The 24259-nt window shown below is 35.2% G+C and overlaps 2 protein-coding genes across 4 annotated transcripts; one reads left to right on the forward strand and one right to left on the reverse strand.

Moving 5' to 3' along the window:
* Nucleotides 1-1336: 1336 nt before the first annotated feature.
* Nucleotides 1337-23512, reverse strand: LOC120633630 (SH3 domain-containing protein 19). Of its 3 annotated transcripts, none has more exons than XM_039903900.1 (4): nt 23167-23512; nt 21564-22447; nt 19170-19403; nt 1337-2808 (listed from the first exon to the last, which is right to left on the reverse strand). In XM_039903900.1, exons 1-4 carry the CDS (start codon nt 23183-23185, stop codon nt 2491-2493), a joined length of 1455 nt encoding a protein of 484 aa, XP_039759834.1. In that variant the 5' UTR covers nt 23186-23512; the 3' UTR covers nt 1337-2490. The 3 variants fall into 3 exon arrangements, with proteins under 3 accessions (XP_039759834.1, XP_039759836.1, XP_039759835.1); XM_039903902.1 differs by lacking the exon at nt 23167-23512 and adding an exon at nt 22771-22965; XM_039903901.1 differs by lacking the exon at nt 23167-23512 and adding an exon at nt 22672-22965.
* Nucleotides 8276-9938, forward strand: LOC120633631. Its single transcript, XM_039903903.1, has 2 exons — nt 8276-8460; nt 8567-9938. The coding sequence occupies exons 1-2, from the start codon at nt 8422-8424 to the stop codon at nt 9902-9904; spliced, it is 1377 nt and encodes a 458-aa protein (XP_039759837.1). The 5' UTR covers nt 8276-8421; the 3' UTR covers nt 9905-9938.
* Nucleotides 23513-24259: the final 747 nt, after the last annotated feature.

Below are 24259 nucleotides of genomic sequence, written 5' to 3' on the forward strand. Positions count from 1 at the left end.
TTTACGCAAACAATGGCCCAACGAGAGTGTAAATAATAGATTTCTAAACAAAACTTATTATACACCTTAACTCTTATTATAAACATTCAGTTATTGCACACAAGTGTTAGTAGATTGAACTTTGCAAGAATAATATAACATTTTACAGCACAAGCTTTCATATACACAACACCTATAAAAAGTTGATGTTAGAAAAGTACAAAATACGAGAAGCATCAGTCTTGGTGCAATTCCCACAACATATCACATGTTACAAATTAGTTAATGGACGTTTTCCTAAAGTTATTCATTTTGTTTTTAAACAAAAATAATTATTTCGAATACATAATGACGAACTGATTGTAGTACTATAAGATAAGAAATGAAAACCGATTCGATCCGTTCTCGTGTAATCGGTCGCTCGTACAAAGTTAAAAGGCGCTACTAATCCTTGAGTCTTGCCCGCCACTGACTTCATTCGTAGAGTTGTCTATGAGAAGAGGAACTCAGCTAAATATTGGTAAGCGGTAAATGACATAATATTTATCGATTTAGAAAACGCGGTTGATCTAAAAGAAGACTTTTTTGCAGCGATTCAGTAACGATACAATCGCAAAAACAGTGGTTGGTTACCTTCGCCGACGTAACCAGAATATTGCACCGATTTCACGAGCATGAATACAATGGTGTTTTACAATATCGATCGATCGATGTCTCCCGCTCAAAACAGTAGAACTTTTACAGTAGAAGTGTTGCACTTTTATTATTGGAAGAGTAGTTTTTATGTATAGTACTTCTGGGAAATATTACTGCCAAGCATTCTATGTTCCAGTCCAAAGGACGTGTTCGCTGGTGAAATTATAGGCACATGAGGCCTTAAACCTATACCTCAGATCGATATGAACCGACATAAATTAGTTATATCGTCTGCGAAAGGTGCAGAACTCCTTTGTGGGGTTGAGTAAACGCTTTTACAACATGATTCCTAAGGTAATTCTTGACCTACCAATACATACATTTAAAAAATGTGTAAATACACATATAATACAGCGAGGTCACTATATATTTGATGGATTCCTTAATGAGAAGGTAGATTGGAAGCAGCCAGCCTCGCTCTCATCTCCCGCAAGGTAGAAAAATGATTGTAAATGTTGATGTTGGAAAAGAGCAACTGCTGAGTTTCTTGCCGGCTCTTCTCGGTAGAATTTGCTTTCCGAACCGGTGGTAGAGTCACTACAAACATACATACTTGACGTTTCAAAAGTGCTTATAAAGTAGGCCTACTTGAAATAAATGAATTTTAATTTTTTTTTATAGATACGGGGCTTTTTAGGATGTGTTCATTCATTGATTCATTGCATGCCCTGCAAAATGTTTCTTTGTTTATAGGCATTGGATTCCCACTTTGGGCCATCTGCAGTGTCGTGCACTTCATACATGCAAAAAAGCACTGCCTACCCAAATTATTCGATATAACACTTATTGGAAGGGAAATTTTCTATTTTTCAATTGAATTTATCGATGGACCTGCCTTATGTACCCTGGTCGAAGACCCTGTGCACGCCACTGGCCATCTGCTTGGTCCCGCCAAATATTAGTATAAAAAAGTGACGTATTTATGTAGATTCCGAAGCAATGCTGTATAGATTCTATCGCGCGTTGTAAAGTAAGCGATAATCTCTGTACTCTGCAGTCAACATTTACAGAGTGTAGCATGTTTGAGGTTTGCGACTTTCCAAAGGGCCATTATGTATAAAGTGGTTTAACACAAACGAAAGGGTCGATTAAATAACTCCCAACCAAATATGTGCCTTAAATTTACTGCACTGGTCGATTTAAATATTCCATTTAATTTTATAGTTGCCAGCTTCCAAAACTACCCGCAAGGACATTCATAAATATCATGCGTGCACTATACACGTCAACTTTATTAACTTCATGTTGAATTTAATAACTACTATTCATGAGAAAATAAATTTAAAAAAGATTCAGAAAGTAAAGTAAATATATTGAGATGTCATGTCATGATATCATCGTGAGTCGCCTTGCCATGCAAATTGTTTTGTATAGAAAATATGCATGAAATAATGGTTTATTAAAGGAAACCAATAAGGCAAAAAATTGACGTTTTACGACAAAACTGTAATAATTATAATTTGTTTCATCCGGTCAGCCTAATAAATGTGTGTATTAATCCGTCCCCACGTCACCAGTTGATCTGACCCACTTCATTAGATGTCTCAAATAAAAAAATATAATTGCTTAAGAAACACCCTACAGAGAGGGCGAGCGACGCGGTGCGCCACGGTTACAGCCATTTGCTCTTAGTTAGTACATATGTATCAATTTTAAATATTACCTAAAAATACTTCAGATCGGATAATTGAAATTACTACAGATGAAAAACTATAGAAAAGTCAGCGTGTATAGGCAGGCACGGTAGATCAAGTTTAATTAATAACGCCCGGAACGAATTTCTGCTAAATTATTTTCCTATCGCAAACTCGAAGATTAACTCAATTGGACATAATTGACTGGAAACTGTCCCTTTGAGCCGTTGCATTCTCCGAAATACCATTCCTGATTGATTTTCGATAACACAGTGATCTTGTCGCCTATACTAAACCGTAGGTCGCCCGATTGGACTGGCTCGAAGTCGTACAAGGCTATCGCTTGGCCGATGTGCGTGGGTCTCTCGTTCACAAGTGGCACCTTGATCTCGACGTAGTTTGACGGGAAGAGACCTTCCACCTCCTGGAGACCTCTGCGCAATCTCCCGTACATCCATTCGTCGTTTTCTCGCCTCAGCAGATAAATCTTGGAATTCGCCTGTAATAACACAAACAATTTTAACTTAAAAATTACTTGCTTTGAAGGTGAAGGAAAAAAATCGTGAGGAAAGCTGCATGAGTTATCCATAATAAATAAATAAATATACTACGACAATACACACATCGCCATCTAGCCCCTAAGTAAGCGTAGCTTGTGTTATGGGTACTAAGATGACTGATAAATATTATTATGAATAATATACATAAATACTTAGAATATAAATATAAACACCCAGACACTGAAAAACATTCATGCTCATCACACAAACATTTTCCAGCAGTGGGAATCGAACTAACGGCCTTGGACTTAGAAATCAGGGTCGGTGCAAACTGCGCCAATCGGCCGTCGTTCTCAAGGGCGTGTTATTACTACCAACCCGCACTTGGCCAGCTGGACTGGTCCACTGGTGCTGGTACGGCCTTAAGGCCGTAGTCCACAGGGCTTAAGCCCTTCTGATTCTGCGAGGAGACCTGTGCCCTGCAGTGGGACGTTAATGGGTAAATGATGCAAAAATGTACGAAATAAATTTAACGTGAGTAGTAAAAATGGAAGTCCATCCCCATGCTTCGAATCCCGGATATTACCACTGACACGTGAATATTATAACGTCGTTTAAGCCCGCCAACCTGTATTGAAGCAGCTTGGTGGATTATAGGCTTTTTCTTAATGCTCCTAAAGATAATCTAATTAGGCCTTCCTGTGCCCAGAGGAAAGGATACTGATAGAAAACAAAGGTAAAGGTAAAGGATGATGATAGAAGTCATTTTAAAAATTTTGACTTAATAATAATTGGATACAGTGTTCACAGAGTTTTGGACCAGGGAAAAGATTTTTTTCTTCGGATAAAAATTACTCGTGTTTCCTGGCGCAACGGTGAGCGCTTTGAATTTCAGTAGGAGGTCGCCGATTCGATCGTCGGCGGGGGTAATTTGGAATTTATAATTTCTGTATTTTCTCTGGTCTGGTCTGGTGGGAGGCTTTAACCGTGTCTAGTTACCACCTTACGGACAAAGACGTGCCGCTAAGCGATTTAGTTTTCGATGTCGCGTACAAACCGATTAGGGGTATGACTACCATACTTCCTAACAGGTTAGCCCGCTAACATCTTAGACTGCATCATCAGTTATCACTGGGTGATATTGCAGTCAAGTGCTTATGACTACCATACTTCCTAACAGGTTAGCCCGCTAACATCTTAGACTGCATCATCAGTTATCACTGGGTGATATTGCAGTCAAGTGCTAACTTGTAGTGGAATAAAAAAAAAAAGTCCCCTAAAATAACTCTATGCCAAAAATCTAGTTATTTATTTGTTTAGTTAGGGCATTAAGCATTCATTTCATTGTCATGATCTGAATACCATAAAGTTCGTTGTGATAATGTAAAAGAATATTATTTTTGCCATAAACACTGCTTGACGCATTAAAATCACTTGTAACTCTAGTCGTTTTGGATAAGGATTCAACTATTTTACATCGTATTCCTGCGTATATATTTGTAAGTTGAACCTGTGCACGTCATTAATTGGATATAAACAGCAAATACTATACTTATCGCTAGGATTAGTTCCACGTGCATAATCTTGTGATTTAACTTTGCAGTACATAATAATAGTATTAAACTAGCAAATAGATTTGGTTTGTAAGGTATTTTCTTGAATTTAATTTTTTTGTAAGGATTCATTGATATTTCGAAGTAAGAACGCCTTGATAGCTATACATAGCAGTTAGCACGTCGCTACTTACGCGTTATCACTATAATAACTTGCGACTTGTCAATCTTATTACAGCTTAGGAAAAATAGATTATATAAAGATAGATGTTTCGTAAAAAGACCATTTAAACAATATTAAAGAAGTTGTTACACGTAATTTTTTTTAACTGCAATTATAGCTAGTATAAATCTAATTTGCTATAGAAAACTATACAGTTCATCAGTCAGTGAGTCAGTTCAGTGAGTTATCATAGAGGTAACATGTATTTATGCACATTTTAGGGCAAAAAGTAGCCTACGTGTAAATCCAGGGTATTATCTATCTCCATTTTAAATTTAAGACAAACTGGTTCAGTTGTTGCGGGTTGAAGATGTAACAAACACATAGAAAACGTTCCCTTCATAAGTGTTTAGTGTGACTATACACATAAAATACATGTTAAGCGCTAAATTCGAACCGTCGCGTATTCGGAAAAACAGAAGAACTGCAAATATTGTCAGTAGTCACGTTTTGGATACGTTTTTGCATGGACGTAATTTACCTACTATTTTTTGCTGATGTCAATTTGCGCACTCGCAACATCTTGAAACGCCTAGGGTTGACAAATAATAAGTAGAATATATATTTCTTTTCAAAAGTAAAGTATTGGGGAACCCCAATACTAATAAATAAATATAAATAAATAAATAAATAAATAAATATACTACGACATTACACACATCGCCATCTAGCCCCAAAGTAAGCGTAGCTTGTGTAATGGGTACTAAGATAGCTGATGAATATTTTTTTATGAATATAATACACCGACACTGAAAAACATTCATGTTCATCAAATAAACATTTTCCAGTTGTGGGAATCGAACCCACGACCTTGGACCCAGAAAGCAGGGTCGCTGCCCACTGCGCCACTCGGCCGTCAAGTAAGGGAACTCTACATGAGTCTACTACTGCGTGCATCTACAATGTCTTCCCAGCGTGGCAAATCCAGCGGGAGCGGCCTTTCGTCCAGCAACGGACCGTCGTAGGCTATTGTTTGATATAGACTTAGCGCTTGGCTGCAATCTCACCTGATAAAAGTGTGGAAGCAGCCTATTAGGTGGAGCGCACTAGCATCGTGCACTAAGCACAAAAACACTGCCTACAAATTTTATTTAATAACTCATAGATTCTCCCATTGTATGGCATCTTCCTGCTTTCCACTAACCTGGTCAAGAACCTAACGCACGCCACTGTTGAGTCACAATTATTCTTCTTCAGTAAAAGTAAAAAGTAAAGTACCTTTTTATTATAAAGATAAAAAAAAAGATTTTGTGGGACTTATTGCATTTTATTTTATTGTCTTCAATTAATTATGTTAATTTTTAAAGTACGTTAATAATTTTTAAGTATTTGATTACCAAGAGTCGTTTTTGATTACCAAAAATTACCCTTTATAGGGTGTTGACCACATTCGTCATTTGACATTCTATCCAGTATAGTAAAATAATAAATCGATAAAATAGATAAAACCCTAACAATTGCTCAAAAGAAAAAAAATTAGATTACTATAGAGCTCATTGAACTGGATCTAGGTTAGACTGTCCAAGTTGCAAAATGTTATATGTAAACAATACCAGCGCTATTCAGCAATTTATCGATGAAATAATTTCAGTTCAAATTCAAATTCAATATTTTTTATTATTTCGGAGAAAGTTAGGCTATCTTGGTGTAGAATAAAAAAACTGACTGCAATCTCACCTAAGATGGTAACGGGCTAACCTGTTAGGGGAATGACAGTTATACCATTAATCGGTGGTATCTAGCAACAACCGAAGCCTCCCACTGGACCTAATTCATTCAAGTACTTTATAAGCACTTTTGAAATCGTCAAGCCAGTCTGTTTGTAGTGGCTGTACCAACGGTTCTGAAGGCAGATTCATTGAGAAAAACAAATCTTCTCTAACCTCATTTGACAGTTTAACAAACATTTTTCTGAGTGAGAGATGAAAGCGGAGCGGCCTGCTTCCAAGCAGCCTTGTCGTTATAACGGCTCGGTTCACGGCTCCGTACTTTAATTTCTTCAATGACGCGTCGAAAAAGAAATAAAAAAGTAGTCAATAATTTAGGCCAATAAAGCAAATCAAAGATTGTATCAATAAAACTGATAATTTTTAGCTCGTTTACTAGCGGTTCCCCGCGACTTCGTCGCCGTACAACTTCTGATAAGTTGCGCATACAAACTTAATTTCGTTATTCTAAACAATATAGTCCAAAGCACCGCTGCGACTCACTACGCTATTAAAACATAAAGATAGTTATTTGATGTTAAACATCCTATTACCTTTTCCGAGTATTGGGCTATGCAATTCGAAGAAAAATTCCAAAACGGACGAACATACCCTGGTTTAAAAGCGTTCTGATAAATAACGTTTCATTCACAATTTTAATAAAACGTGTTATCATTATCATCAGTACCGGCCAACTACAGTCGTCAGACGGGTCTCCTCTAACAATAAGAGAAGGGGTTAACCCCTAGCTAGTTTGCCTAGTGCGGATTGTAGGACTCCACACACCTTTGAGAACATTATGGAGTACTCTCAGGCATGCAGGTTTCCTCAAGATGTTTTCCTTCACAATTTAAGTTAATTTTATTTAAATTGCTTAAAACGTACATAACTAAGAAAAGCTATCACCGCTTCAATAATAAAACATGTAAATAAATAAAATTTCCAATAGTGGAAGTCTAGGATTTGCGCCATTTAGTCAGGAAAAAAGTAGACCATATCTCAACGCTCCATAAAATATCCCTAATTACGAAAATCGCTATAAACACACCTTCTTATATAATAATTGTGAGTAAGCTTTGATATACAAACAAAAGAGATATACTTATAGATTTCGAACACAAAGAGAACAGGTTGTCCGTGGCGAGCTGGGGAATAAGACTGACAAAAACATTTACGCTTAATATTTTTTTATGACTTGTTGTGTGTTGTAGCTCGGTTAGCATGATAGGCAAGTTATTAGTGTTACTGTAGCTAACCCCATTTTGATAAGCTATCACACCCTACGTAAAACATAACGGAATATCGAGGCTAACTTAGTATTAATTGTATTGAAGAAGCTGAATCCGGCCACACTTCGTTGTAGCTCAGTCTCATGTTGGAAACGATATACCGATGTTTTGTATTATATATTATCAACCCCCGACGCAAAAACGACGGGATGTTATTTAAGTTAGGCGTGTCTGTCTGTGGCATCGTATTTCCCGAACGGATGAACCGATTTTATAGGTACTGTAGCAAGACTGAAGACATTGATATCCTAATTCGTGTCCCCCCAATATGAAACAACGCTAAAAATTATAAAAAGTTGCCCTCAAATAACCGTTCAAAAACTTATTTTGCATTGAATGGTACAGATATTGGACTTGGAACTGGTACTTTACATGCTTTCAAATGAATTTAACTCCAGTGAATCCCATGAGACTTTCTGCAGACTCATCTGCACTGTATGGCGACCAAATACAAAAGGCAAAACGAATGCTCTATACTAGAAATGCCATTAATGTATTGTAGGCAAATTCAAAAGGCAAAACGCATTCCATTTACCCGTAATGCCATCAATATATTCAAGGCAACGCCTTTAGAGGTAGCAGAGGGGAGCATGGCTCTGTGCGACAGAATTCACGGGGCGGTATACCGGAAAACAAAAGTTAGTGGCCGCAATTTTAATACAAGCCAAGGTCTTAATTGTGATCACAGTATAGATACTTCAACTCAGTTGTGCGCGCGGCCCTATGTGTGCGTGCGCTTGTAAATATACAACTTTCATTCGTGTGGCAGTGACGCGGCAGTCGTCGTTCGAGCAAGACGTGTTCCTATCGCTTTTTCTTACGGGTACAGTCGTTTACGAAAATGTCTAGTTCTTCACGGAAAAAATGTTTAAGGAGTCAGGTAAATATTTTTTATTTTTAAATTTAGATGTAATGAATAGGTATTTATTATGATTCTATATACGAAAAAATATATCCTTGTTGACGTTTACGTATTATTGTTTTAGACTCGAGAAACCATTGCTAAGGTATACGAATTTCTGAAAATAGATGCGAGAGATATATTGGAACTAGTAAGTGATCCAGTTTGCAGTGCAAGTCCAATTTTAATATCGAAACTAAGTGAACATTTAAATAGCGTACGGAAAAGAACAGCAATGGCAGTGGGGGTATCAGAGAGAACAGTTACTAATATATTGGCTGAAGGAAAAGAATCTGACTCTAAGTTTAAATCTCCGCATAAAGACCGTAAAAAACGTTTAAAGAAGTTAGAATTAGACAACTTTAACGTTGATGTTATACGTTCCACTATTCAAAATTACCATTTAGAACATCGTGAGTTACCTACCTTGCTAAAGTTGAAAAGAATATTTCAAGATAAACTTAACTATGATGGAAGTATTTCGACTCTGCGTACAGCTTTGTTAAAGTTGGGATACAAATGGCGAAAAACTGTGGATAACAGACGTGTTATTATAGAGCGGCATGACATCCTAAAACTACGATTTTCCTACCTAAAAAATTTACTCAGATACCGTCAAGAAAATCGGTGTATCGTATATACAGATGAGAGCTATATCTTAACTAATCATGTTCAAAACAAAGGATGGGGTAATAAAGATGGACCACCTTTAAAGAGAAACCTGTCGAAAGGACAAAGAATTATCATTGTGCATGCTGGTTCAGAACAAGGTTTCGTACCTAACGCACTATTGACATACAAAGCAAATAGTGTTTCTGGTGATTACCATTCTAACATGAACGCGGAAAACTATGAAAAGTGGCTAAAAGAACGTCTAGTACCGAATCTTCCACCTAACTCTGTGGTTGTGCTTGATAATGCCTCATACCATAACGTTCAAAATGACAGAGCCCCAAATTCGAATTCCAAAAAAATAGAAATGCAGAGATGGCTGACAGAAAAAAATATAGCTTTTAATCAAGATATGAAAAAAATTGAACTGTATGATTTGATTAAAAAAAATAAAGAAAACTATATCTGTTACAAGATTGATGACATACTTCAGCGATATGGCATAAAAGTTCTTCGATTGCCACCATATCATCCTGAACTAAACCCCATAGAAAATGTGTGGGGAATTTTAAAAAATTATATTGCTTCGCGTAATGTCGACCAAAATGTGACGGAAATAATGAAACTCATAAATGAATGTTTAAGTCAAATTGATGAAGGGATGTGGGGTAATACTTGTCGACATGTACAAAAGAAAGAAGAAGAATACTATAGACATTTTGACATGGAGTCAGAATTCATAATTAACCTTGATGAGAGCAGCGAATCCGAAAATTCATCATTTGATTTTTCAAGTAGCGATTCAGAATAATGTTCAATAAATAAACATTAAATTACCAAATAACTGTTTTTTTAAAAAAAAACCCGTATATAACCCGTAAATAACTGTATTTGTATTTGTACCCGACTGTACCTCTTGTCACGCACACAAAGTCACTGTATATGTACAAGGTTTACCCACACATAGGGCCGCGCGCACAACTGAGTTGATGTATCTATAATGTAACTTTAATGTTAAGGCTCAGTGCCTATACACTGTAGATTACAATCCGATTGTACGGAACCCGTAATGCACGACTCTTAAGGCGACCTGACCGTTTTTACGTGTCCGCACTTCTAATGTTCCAATGAAGAAACGATTACATGCCTTTGGTAAGCGGCTTGGCTACGGCGTAAACTTCACAGATGTCTTACTAAGACAGTAGACAAATAGAGTTCGATATTGTGAAACAACTACTCGTTTGCGAGAAAATAATGTACTAAGGGTACGTTAAATCAGTTATTTTAAAAACAGTAATAATTATTGGCAGCCGCAAATGTCGATATCGTTTCCTGTCCAGTGTAGATATTGCGCATATGTTTTTACCATATCGTAAAACAACAGACTTCTGCAAATCGCCTACGTACCCACAGACTGTAAGCAGGTACCTACTTGTGAAACAATAAAAGAATTATGTAAACAGAAAAACAAAACCGTGCAGTACGTCACGCGATCGCATGCGCCGTGTTCGATTACCTGACGTCAGCAATTCTGTTGAATCGATATCATAATAAATATTTGTTAAATACTATCAATTATTATATATTGCGTACGTAAAGTTGCCACCCACAAATATACCCTACATATTCTTTTTAGAAACAAGAATATCTATAGCAATGAACTATTGGGTTTCCTCACGATGACGCGATGTACAACTCCAAAGCGAATAAACTGGTTTTTCATTAGGTATAGCAATATTTTGTTACTTTTTTAGAGTAAAGTATGAAAGATTTCCATATTATAACGCGGTATAAAGTGAGGTTAGGAATTCGAACTCCCGTAGTTCGATCCCTGTAGAAACTTTAAAAATTTACCTACATAAAAAAAAAATGCGCACGCATAAAGCACGGATGGCAAAAGAATAATTTGAAAGAAAAACACTGTATATGTTATTTATAAAAAAAAAAAGTACTAAAATAAGTAACTTATATTGGTTGAATGTAAACTGTTTGTTGTACAATATTGTATGTTATTTGCTGTCTTCAAAATCAGAAGATTCAGATATCAAAGTAAAACGAAAATTCTGAATTCATTTATATATATCTAGAAGGCCTACTATATAACGAGCTTTGTTACGTCGTATCTCTTTGTTTAGTTACGTTTAGTCTATCGACGGTTCATGAGGCTGATTCTACAGAGAAGAATCCGTAAGTAACTTAGTATTTGGTTGCTCTTTTACGACATCATTTTACTATTATTCTTCTATCAAAATCATCAATGACCTTGCTAGGTATCTCCTTTAAAAAATAAAAAAGATGTTATATGATTTTATGTTGAAGAATGGAGAACCTCCTTTTTAGATGGTCATCATCAACATGCGCAGCGTATGACATCCCACTGCTGGCCACATATTATGAGAGAGTGTTTAAGAGCATAGACCCACCAGTTTGCTCCAATGCTATTGGTGGGCTTTAACGACTATTGTCACAAGTTAGTGATAATAACTAGGACCGACTGCTGAAAGTGCTTTCCGAGGCAAGGGGGTTGACACCGCCAATTTCCTAACTCCGGGCTCGCACAGAAAATTCTTAAACAAAACAACACCTAACATTTTTTGGTTGGTGGTTGGTCATCAGTAAATACTACGACAATACCAACACTTCGACACAATGAAAATTGGTTAGCACATATTAAGTAGGCACGCCAGGAACAAATGATTCAATGAATTGTCATAAATGCTTTATAAATGATATAAACGCTAACAGGTTTGTCCTTGAGCGTAGCTGAGGTAAATTTAGCATAACACTGGTAAGGTTTTAGCTTACTATAGTGCAGACTAGTCGATATTCGTTACGAGATCATACGTAATCGTTTCAGGTAATCGGCTTAAACAGTCCTGCTGAATTAGCTCAAATTCAATTACAATTACAATACATGGAATAGACCCGGGCCTATTAAAACAAAGCGTTAGTAACACTATAGGCTAGATTTTAAACTAAGATTTTCGAGGTTAATCAACATTTCTTGTGGGTGAGACCCATCGTGACCACGATCCATGCAACTGGGTCGAAATATCGGCAAATCCAAAATATTATCGTGGTAATATAGTTCAACGGGTACATCGTTGAAACACCAACAGCTCGTTCGGGTACAACGTTTAAGAAACTATAGGCTAGAATTTGTGACGACAAATTACACAGTTATTTTATAAAGAGTATTTATTTATATATTACTAGATGTTGCCCGCGTTCTTCGTCCGCGGTTCGGTTCTGGTGGTTCTTTTAAAAATTTAACACCAACAGCTCGTTCACAATACATATTAAAGGAAAGTTACAAATATTTTGTTTCTAATCAGTGGGACTTGCCATTTAAAGGCGTGCACAGCATTTACTACAAAATGACCGATATTAACACTATATCCCGTGGTAACCGTTTGGTTTCCTGGTTGTATATATAATAGCTAGCTAGTAAGATAATAAATTAAATAGTTCAAACAAACTAAACAACACGCTTGGTATAAAAAACAAAACTAATTTCTACTTTTAGTTCAGTTTATTTATAAAAGTGTTTTTTTTTTAGTTTTTCTTGATCTGTTATTTTTATTAGAGCAAAATGAATCGGTAACCCATTCACCATCAAAGAGATAATTAGAGATCAAAGAGAGAAGTTGAAGATAATGGTTGGAAATTAAAATGAACATCATACCTGCCTTAGTGACTATAGCTGAAAATTATATAAATTAACAAAAATCTTATTTTACAAATAAAAAAAAGGAATAAGCTTATCAAATTAGTGTATATTCAATCATCGGTCAAGTTTGAACGAAATCAGACCGTTTGAGGAGGGTCAAAATCAAGTCCAAAGCAGTCGGTTACAAACATACCAACAAAGCCAATAAAAATCTTATTTTATTATATTGAAAATTGGAATAATCTTCTCAAATTAGTGTATTGTCATCGGTCCTCGATATGTCTACAAAGTTTGAACGAAATCTGACCGTTTAAAGTGGGTCAAAATAGCGTCCAAAGAAGTCGGTTACAAACATACAAGTGAAGCTAATATAAAGCGTGTAAAAAAGAAGTCTAAGTTAATCTACGTCTTGTCTACTAACTCTATGCCAAAAGTTAAGTTGATTGGTTGCTATGTTACGGCGTGAAGGAAGGACCGACAAAAAACAGACGAACACACTTTCGCATTTAAAATATTGGTGAGGATAAATAAAAGTAGATTCTCGGAATCATAAACACATAAAAGGAAATATAAGTTGATTTTAGAAATCCACCACTCAAAGTATGAAATGGGGTACCTATAATATTTTTATACAAGCCAGCCCTATAAAAAAACTCTATAAAACTCAATATTTTAGGTTTTGTTTTTAATTTTCCGGATATTTTCTCTTCTTGGCAGTTGTATAGTGATCGCCCATTTTTAAACATTATTCTCATCAATCAAATGAGGCCATTCAAATATAATAAACTGCGAAATTCCAATAAAGGGCGGAAGGATGTCAATTACGTCACGACGTTGATAAGACTGAAAAACAAATCTGTTGTATATCGGTATCATAAATTATCCACCCAACAACTTATTATTATTATAAGCCTAGTTACAAACTAAGAAGTAATTACACTATAACCCATACCTTTTCCGGGCAAAGGCCTCCCCTAGTCCTAGTCATTCCAGATATGGGAATCTTAAACTTTTCTGTGTCACAAGGGGCCTGCATACTCTACAATCCCCCTAGAATCTACCCAACCATTGGGCCTATTTAAAAAATTAAAAAAAAAACATTTAAAATAATTAGGTTTGCAAGCATATTTTAAAGTCGGACAATCACGTACACTTCAGTTTTAACCCGCCATCTTTTTAGTGCATAGGTTGCATAAGTAATTTCACGCCTATATTGTTCATAATTTGACCCAATTTGTTCACAATTATACCTAATAATTATTAAAGCTAGTTTAAAACAACTCAATTGAAATTACCAACATTGTAATAAAGACCATGTACCTCACTATTATGGCGTAATATTATGAATATAAGTAAGTGCGAACCAAAACGGCCTTCTATTAACTTCTCTTTTTAAAATGAGTGATTTGATTTTTACCTTTTCCTACAGAAGGGAGAAAGCGACCAAAAATTAGTAAAAAAATCAGCTTCCATAATTTCATGAAAAAATGCACTGTATAGAGCCTTTTTTGAAACACAATAAAGAAACCGAAATAAATTAATGGAAAGGACGTTTAAAACCGACATTTGTGACGTATAATTTGTCCATGAACTTGTACTTTGCCAAGTGAAGATGTGATAAAAGAAACATTTAACGTATGCATCCTAAAAATAGACAGTTATTTGGCTTCCAGCCACGTAAGCGAAAAACAAACAATTCGAACGCCCTATTCAGTCAGATACATTTTGCAGATTTATCTCAACAATGCGATTACGTACTTGTACTATTAACATTATACTATAGTAAAGAATATAACTTGGAATAATGTATTATAATGTAATGTAAGGAATTTTTTTACTTTTGACAGCTGTTTGTAAATACTAAAATTTATCGCGATAAGTTATTTAGGGTTATATGAAGAACACACGTTGCGCCGACCCCGTATAACATGGTATAAGTGCAAAAATGAAAATACATAAACCAGTATTTTTCTATAGAGACGGACGACATAATGTGTAAACATAAGTTCCTGGTAGCGCGCATGCCCGATAAGAGCGATTTCGGTAAGAAAATCAGCTTTTGTCAAACATCGTTAACTAAGACGATCTTAACTACAAGGCTGCTTGGAAGCAGACCACTCAGCTCTCACCTCTCACAAAACAAAAATCCTAAAGATTGTTAAACTATAGAATTAGATGTTGGAAAAGTGCAATATGCTGAGTTTCTTACCGGCTCTTCTCAGTGGAATCTGCCGTCCGAACCGGTGGTAGAGTCAATACAAACCGACTGACTTGACGTTTCAAGTGCTCAAAGTGCTCATAAACTAGGCCTAAATGAATTTTGTTTTTTATTTTTTGATGAGTGAAGCAAGCGTTTTGACAACTTTTATAGGTAGAAAAATTTTCTTTAAATTCTATATCTCTATCATGGTGCAAACTTGTCTATAAAGTTCCGTGTTCTATTATTTATTTTAGTTTAACCTTATACGTTTACCACCTAAAATGATAACTACCATCAGTAATATTTCGCAGAGCTTATGGGCTTGGAATCGAGAAGTCTAGTTTTATGTTATTAATGCTATTTTCCGCTCGCAATATTGCTTGGCGATCAGTTTAGAAAAGCTGATAATAAAACTAGATGGATGCTGTATGACGTAGATTTATTCAATAAGCTCATAAGCGGTAAAGATATACTGGTCAGGACGACTATAGAGTACGGATATTAAAATATGCGCTTCTTCCGGAATAGTTGAGATAAAAGTTCCCTCTTGTTGTTCTGCGGTGGTATTTTTATTATAATAGATTATTGTATGCTTGCATGTTTTAAAAAATAAGTATGAAATGAACACTAAGCTTAATTCGCTATACTCCGCGAAAACATCCTCAGGGGACACCGGAGAAACCTCAGCACGGCTAGCATAGGCAAGAGACAATTATCTCCCCAGCGAAAGGATAAAAATTTATTTTCTCCCACAGCTTTTTCAACTATCAGACCACTGGTTCCAGTGCAGTGGAAGTCCACTTCTGGACATAGGTCTTTTGTAGGGAGTTCCTAAATCCACGGTCCTAGGCCGGTTTTTTAAAAGGGACAAGGGATATATTAGTTTACTATTTACACATATATTATTTGGATATTATTTCCACTTGTGCGCCAGTGCTCTGAGAGTTGATAAAGTTGTGGGAGAAGGTAAAATTGCATTTGCATTTTCGTTGGCGCACAAGTGGAAATAATATCTAAATTATATATGTGTAATATTTAACGGGGGTAAACTTCTCCTATACTCCGTTCCTGTGCTTAAGCAGGTGGATACGTTTATTATACCTATCCCCTGTCAGGGGATATAATCGGGGGATATAATTTTTGGCTCCTGCCTGTGTAGCCCTGCTAAGGTTTTCCGGTGTCAGAGCGAAACGTACCAACGAAGAGAGTACATTGAGGAAGATTGGTTTGATGTGAAGAAATTAAAATATATATATATATACATATATTTAGACAATTCACACATCGCCATCTCTCCCCTAAGTAAGCGTAGCTTGTGTCATGGGATGGATATTTTTATGAATAATATACATAAACACTATTATAATATATATATAAACACCCAGACACTGAAAAACATTCGTAAATTTAGTTCGGCCGCCGAAAATTATTAATTGCATCGTACAGATTCTCCTAGTTTTCGCGGAATACAGAAAATAAGTTCACTTAATATCATGGTATTCCGCAAAGTAACGCCTACTTATACCCAATATATATATAAGTATTATAACTTTGGTAAATACGACTAAAAATATTCTTCTATCTAAACTAAGCTAAAACGAACTTCTAACCTTTCGGTTATCCACCCCTTTGCACTATTGAAGGTGCACAGAAATACTTCACGTATAATATGTTTCATAATATTAGATATCAAAATGACATAAAGTATTATAAAATAACAATAAAACGCATTACGTACCGGTCATGTACCTTACATCAATGAGATTACAAGAGTATCTCGGTGCTTGCAAATGCAATTACGGGTACAAGGCAGACGTCAGTGTATGTAGGGTTAAGGGTCGAATCTTTATTGCTGGTATCGAAGGAGTCACTTGAAATCATTAAGAAATTAAATGGAATTTTGACCTCGGTTTCCTTATTGTCAACTACCTTGTTTATAAACTGAGTATAGGTAATTGAAATATAAATGCTTTATTTCTACAAAAGGATTAGCCGGTTTGGATGCGGTTTTTTGCATTACGTTCGGATGACTTGTTATTAGACATGCTATACGGCTAGAGGCTACAATCAGGATTTTAATTTCTCTATTATATTACCAATATGCTCAAAAATAATTTGGCCAATTTTTATTCAACTTTTTGCTTCATACATATAGTCCTGCAGAGTAAATTTTTAAGGTTCTGTACCTAAAGGGCTCTTTATTACTAGGACACCGCTGTCCGTCTGTCTGTCTGTTTGTCCGTCTGTCATGAACCTCATGAAGCATGATAGTTAGGCAGTTAACTTTTATAGATAATTTATTTCTTTTACCGCTTTAACAAAAAATACTACAAAACGGAATAAAATTAATATTCAAGGGGGCTCCCATACAATAGCCACGTTTTTTATACCGTTTCTATTGATGGTTGAAACTTTCAAGCGCGAGTCAGACTCGCACTTGGTCGGTTTTATTAAATAATTTTACAGATAGTAAGAAATCTCTGGAAGAATTTGAAATAAATGGCTACGTAGCGATAAGGCCCCAAAATTTTACTCTCTCGCTCTATGTTTGTCTCTGTAACTAGTTTTTTTCTTTGGCGTACAATAAAAGTGTATTCATTTATTCATTCAGCGTCTAAAGGGCGTCTAAGGGGTAATTTATATCGGCTTCACTTTGTTTTAAAATTCTAATGTTTTATCATGCGACGGCATGTACAACGTTGCACTGTTAATTTACAAGCAACCTAATTAAGGTTGGTTGCCGATAAATGCAGGAAGCTTTATTTTTGCATGCAAGGTAGCTAATAAAGTTTAAATCTACACCCGCCATGTTATGCTATAATTAAACATTTGATCCGTATTACAAACAAGATAAGAAACATTTTCGCTTGGCACGCAGTGCAGGAAATTAATGCCATTATAAATATTGCAGGTGTTTTATTTAGAGCGGAACTATCAGGTGACTTTAGCGATACCGTATAAACGCCGTGAACTTTCCAGATTTATTTTTATAAAATGCTAATCCACCTTTCGGCGTTTGATCGATTAATCTGACTAACTTATATGACTCATACACCTATCCAATAATTAATACGTATGTGTTTTCTTTTGCTATATTGCATTTTAACATTGACTTCGCAGTAACAGAGATGGGGCAGATACGTCCAAGTAGTAACAAAAATGGAAAGGATTAAATATACAAGGCTAGTCGGAATGGGATGGGATTATGAGATGGGTTAGAACAGTACAAGATAACCGACAGCACACCTCCAACTTTTCAAAGTTAGTAGGTGATTACGTATCACTATAATCGTGAAGGAAAATATCGCGAGGACACTGAGAAATATCTATACTTCTTATCCTTTCCCCGTGGAGGGAAAAAATACCACCTTGTTACCATAGAGGAAACCCGTGCGCTGTAGTGGTCCAGTAATGACTTATGATGACGATGATGATATACTATTGATCACCGATCGTTGTCTCATTACGGTTGTTTACACTGGATAGAAAGTTTCAATAACTTAAGATAGTAAGTTTTAAGGCGGTTATTAACGCGCAGGATAACAGACGATCGTTGATATGGGCATTAATGATTCAGACATTTATTATATATATACGGCAAGATTTATAAGATTGCGCCCCGAATATGATTCATCTATTAAGCCAAGATTTTATTGATACGTTATTTACTTTTGCATCCTGATTACTTCGACGTAGTTCGTATCAAGAGTCGATAATAATAACAATGACGAATTATTTAATCGTCATTTTTCAATTATTTAGAAGAGGTTCAACCCTGCTTTAAGTAAATTTTTCATCCAACCCCGGTTTTTAAAACTTGATTTAAATCTAAAACGCTAATAATAATTTCGTAATATATAAAATATAAATGCGTTTATCCTACACAAGACCTATTGTCCAGCAGTGGACATCAATTGGTTGAAATGTTGATGATGATGATGAATATTTAAATGATATTTATATAACATATACAAAACAATAACTATGGCAATGTTTGCTGCCCCAGTTTCAAATTTAAGGTTAGATTTTCTAGTAAGACAAAACCAATCACGCTTGCACAGCTTCTTGCGTCAATAATGACTGAGAAGTTGGATACCAAATAAGGAAACTGATCAATGTAATTACAACCAATTCTATGAACATTCTACTTTATGGTAATAATAACCTTTTCGTACAGGTAAAAACCATTTCAAACGGAATACTCACATTAAAACATAAATCGCCAGGAAGATTTGAAAAATAGTCGAACAAAGCAATCGCATAGGGCTCTTCATCATCGTCTGAATTGTCCGGCAACTCAAACTCTGGGTCTTCCGGCCAAACCAACGGTAAATCATCATCTACGATTTCTGGCGGTGGTGGAGGAGGGATGGTTGGCATGGGCGGTGTTGACTCCCGCTCTGGTGACTCTTCATCATCCCAACTAAACGTCTTTGAATCCTGCAAAACAGTATTTACTATAAAACATCATCGATAAGCATCAACTAAAATACAATTAAACGCAATAACCCAGTGATCTAAATATTTTTGGAAGCAGCATATATCTTGTGTGTATTTTTCTACATAACTAACTGTTGCCCGCGACTTCGTCTGCGTTTGATTTTGTTTTTTGATATGGAATTCAATTTAGTTGTAGTTCTAAAAAAATTTAAAGTATTCAGTATGGCTAAGCCTCAAATGAGAGGTTTGCTGTTGTCCGCTGAGGGGTTCTGCCCTCTATCTCCAACCACAGTTTGGGCAAAATTAAACACATATTATAACCTCTATATTACAAAAATAATTATTTAAATGGGATATAATTTGTCAGAGTTATGGTGTAAAATCGTCAAACACTCATCCCCTCTCCCAAAGGAACCGAGCTTAACGTCGGGATAAAAAGTATTCTATATTACTTCTAACACTTCCAAGAATATGTGTACAAAGTTTCATGAGGATGGGTTAAGTAGTTTTTGCGTGAAAGCGTAACAAACAAACATACATTCACATTTGTAATATTAGTATGGAAGTAGGGAAGTAGGGATATGGTAATTATCAACATAATACTAAAAAAAAACATTTTTGTACTACAAACACACTAGAGACCTAACAATTTTACGAGGTAATATTCTAAATTACAAATTCTAAATTCTAATTCTAATTTAAGTCAAGCTAACTAGGTAAGATTGTTAATATTTTATAAACTACTAGCTGTGGCCCGCGACTTCGTCTGCGTTTGATTTTGTTTTTAAAGTATTCAGTATCGCTAAGCCTTAAATGAGTATAGTAGTATATATATATATATATATATATATATATATATATATATATATATATATATATATATATTTATAACATGTGACTGTCAATTAATTATAGACAAATAATTTGCAATAAAATAAAATTGCAACTATAATTAAAGATCTAAGCTATCCTATCTCTTAAGTTGGACAGACTGCTCACTGTGTGCCAATTTAATTTAAAATCGGTTAAGTAGTTTAGGCGTCCATCGCGGACAAACATCGTGATAGGAGATTTATATATATTAAGATACCAACTATCATTCCATGACCTCACAACAATGGAAACTTGTAAGAACACTTCATAAGTGCCTGTGATAGGCCTACATAAATTAAGAATATTTGAATTGGAATTTGGTATACCACTTCAGTTAAAGTGCACTTCCAAGTAATCAATAGTACAAGTACAAACAATATAACCATGAAAATAAATTTATATATAATTAAATTTAACTTAACTCAAAAATGGTGTGTTACTTTTTGTATCAGATGGAAATAATGAGTAGGCAAAAACAATTATAATTAGGTAACCTATTATATGATGTAGTTATATTCATTATTGTATTATGTAATAACATTGAATTAGATAAATTAATTTCTCAGAATGGTGAATCCACACTTGCAAATTTTAAATAATCATGTTAATTAATATTTTTTAGTAAAGACAATTCTTAGAATATTTGGAATACTAATAGCTGGGAAATCCTTATAGGTACTAGTTTGTGTTTCCAGCTATATCATCAGATATTGTTTAGATTATGTAATTAATACACGTTCATTTACAACATTAACTAATGAATTTAGTCAACAATTAATATTCCAATCTTATTCCTTTCATGTTGTGTTAGGTCAAGGTCCTTACATACATTTTAATAATTTTAATGTTGTTTCACTGTGTAGCCGAAACAACATGGTGAATCCATGGAATGTTAAGTGGTTTGTCTGTCCTCATTACTCTCTTAATTTAGTAAGTACAATATGTATTTCAGTAAATGTACAGTAATTTTCCTAATTAGTGTATTCATCTCTTCAAATGGAAATGATGCAACTGACTAAATTTACACCTTTAAGAGTTAGTACAAGGTAATTATGATTTGCAACTACAACATATTGTTATATATAATAGGCTCAATGGAGGCCCCTGCAAATTGTAGCAGTATACTAATTCTAAAAAAGTTGTGTTGCTTACCAATAAAAGCAACAAAATTTGTCGCAATTTAGCAAGAAATTCAACTAATATCTTCTACTATTGTATATTTGCAATTTTTTTAAGTTTAGCACAATAATAGTGTTTCAAAAAATGAACAGAAGAAAGCACACTCACCACATTGTCTGTGAAGCCATTACTAATTTTCTGTATAGGTGTTGTTGTATTAACACTCATGGATGTTATCTGGAAATTGCTTCCAAATGTACTCTTTAATAAAGAAGAATTATCTGGTGGTTTAGGCCTTGCTGGTTTGGCACGGATTATTGTTGGCCCTTTCAAGGGTGCAGCTGCATAATGACTACTTACATTACTCAATGTGTCAAATAAATCATTGTTAAAAGTTGGTTTCTTAGGTACTGGAAGCTTACAAACTGGAGGCGAGAATGGATCTACCATAGAAAAATCATCTAATGTATCCTCTTTACTTAATGGTTTTCTTGAATGTAGAAAGAGATCAAAGTCATCCTCAAATCCACTCTCAGCTTGGGAGGCGTTACCCCCACCAAATGCATTGTGATGGTTTGTCGATGTTGTAGCATCTGATCCAAAACTGTCAACACTTACACCATCACTACTAGACCTAGTTGTAAAAGTTGGTGAACTGGGTGGAGATGAAAGGTCTATCAGAGTCCCCATTTGTAAATTTACACGTTCACATTTGGGAAATATTTTATTAGAGTCCACTTCACTGCCTGGATCAGTAAATGTTTGATTTGTTGCACTTGGGTTATTCACTGTATTTTTACTTTTTCTTGATAATAAAGATGCAAGTACAGTAGGTCTACGTATGAAGTGTGATGGTTTGGCAGGGACTTCTGGTTGTTTGGAGACTTTTGGTGGCGGCGGACGAGGTGGGGGCTTCTTTTTTTGCCCAAATTGTGGTGTGGGCTCAAAAACATCAGCACCAAAGGGATCATCATTCCAATTTGTAACAGGCGAGTACCTGTTGACAGCTATCCCAGGCACTCCAGGGGCAGCTCTGGTTGGACCCTTCATACCTAGGTAAAAAAAAATTACAAAGCATTTTTAACTATATGCATGTATATAGATTTTTTTATAGTGGAATAAATTGTATAAAATATCCATTAATTACAGTTTTGTATAGTTTTACAAAATTTTGTCTATAAATAAATTTAATTTATTTATTTATTTTATTCTTATTGAGGTAAAGCAGATGGAAAACAAGGCTTGTCCGAAATATGAATAATTGTTTAATCCCAACCTGAATATCCACTTGACAACTTCAACTTATTAATTCTACTAAACAGCACACTCGAAAGAATAATAACTAGAAACAAAATTATGCGTTTTTTAGCACTACCGTGTGAAGAGTAATTAAGAACTTCAGCGACAACCGTCGCCCCGAAACTGAAGTCTGCAACTGTCAGTACTCAGTCGATTGTGTCCAGAGGGCAATAGTCACAGCTGATATGAGCGCCGCAACACAGCGGATGTTAATGTGATAAACAATTGATAAAAACAGAGATCCACCTACTCAGAGACATGTGCACTGCGCTTCAACTTTTCACGCAGTATCGCATATGTGCCAGGTACGAGACAGTACGGCCTTGATATGTTGATATGCACGTCATAACAACGCACATCAAATGAGAATATTATTTACATTAGATTTTATTTCATTTCCCTAACTGTTAGAAAATGTATTAGACTAATAATGAAATCATATATTTTAGGATTTATAATACATTATACAAACCATGATTTAACATTTCCATTACGAGTTTCGAATTCAATTCGTTGATGTAATGACACAACCATGAAGTATGAACAAGTTAACTTGTATAAAATACTCTTTAATTAAATGAACCTTATCCTATCACTGTGTTATAATGTATGCACTTCATTCACAAATCATTTGAACATAAGATAGCCCAGGTTTTCAATTATTTATTGTACTTATCGAATTTTAAAAAATAAATTACTAAAAATATCACTCAACAGTCAACACCGTTATTTCATTGTTTTGTTGAGGTATCCAGAGACTTATGGAGACTGGAGAAGTAACTTTGTCGAAGTTGGTAAGGCTGTAGTCATTATATCTGTGGTAGTCATAGAGGCCAGTGTGCACCTTGGAGTAATACTGTTCTGTGTCAGTGTGGCTGTACCACTGACAGGGTTGTGCTGAGTACTTTGTCGATAGTAAATATATTTTATATATTGTAGGTTTACCTTCAGTGGCTGCTTAAACTGAGTTACAAAATAAATAAACTCGACTCGAAAGAGTGTGTGCTTGGACCGCATGGCAGAAGTGAAAACAATACCTGTGTTTTTATTATCTTTAATTTTTGCGTGTTAAGCTTTATTAATATAATATTATAATATAAGCAGGATAAACCGCTAACTGCACACCTCACAATGTAAACTTAATAATAATTAAACCAAATATTAAAATAATAATTATTACGTTCCAATGTTAACTCTTAAATTAACAAAGACAATACCTAATATTAGGTATGATTTGTGAAAATATAAAATTAATAAATACACCATTGAATTGGGGACAAGCATCAAACGTCACAATATAAAACGAATAAACTTATATAAAAACTCCATACATGACAATTTGAATATACTAAACACAGCAGTTCAGAGTTCCCCCGATCGAGCCTTTCACCTCTAGAGTGTGACGGTTCAGCCTATCTTACTACCTACGGAAAATCTTTGTGCGATGTGCCAAAATAAGTTTTCATTTCAACAAGTGACTAAATAAGTAACGCATAAGAAAGAAAAAAAGAAAAAATAAGAAGCTAAGAGAAACTAAGTAGCCATAACGGAAAGTATTACCAATC

Source organism: Pararge aegeria, chromosome 22 (genome assembly GCF_905163445.1).
Source record: "Pararge aegeria chromosome 22, ilParAegt1.1, whole genome shotgun sequence".
NCBI classification, from domain to species: Eukaryota; Metazoa; Arthropoda; class Insecta; order Lepidoptera; family Nymphalidae; genus Pararge; species Pararge aegeria.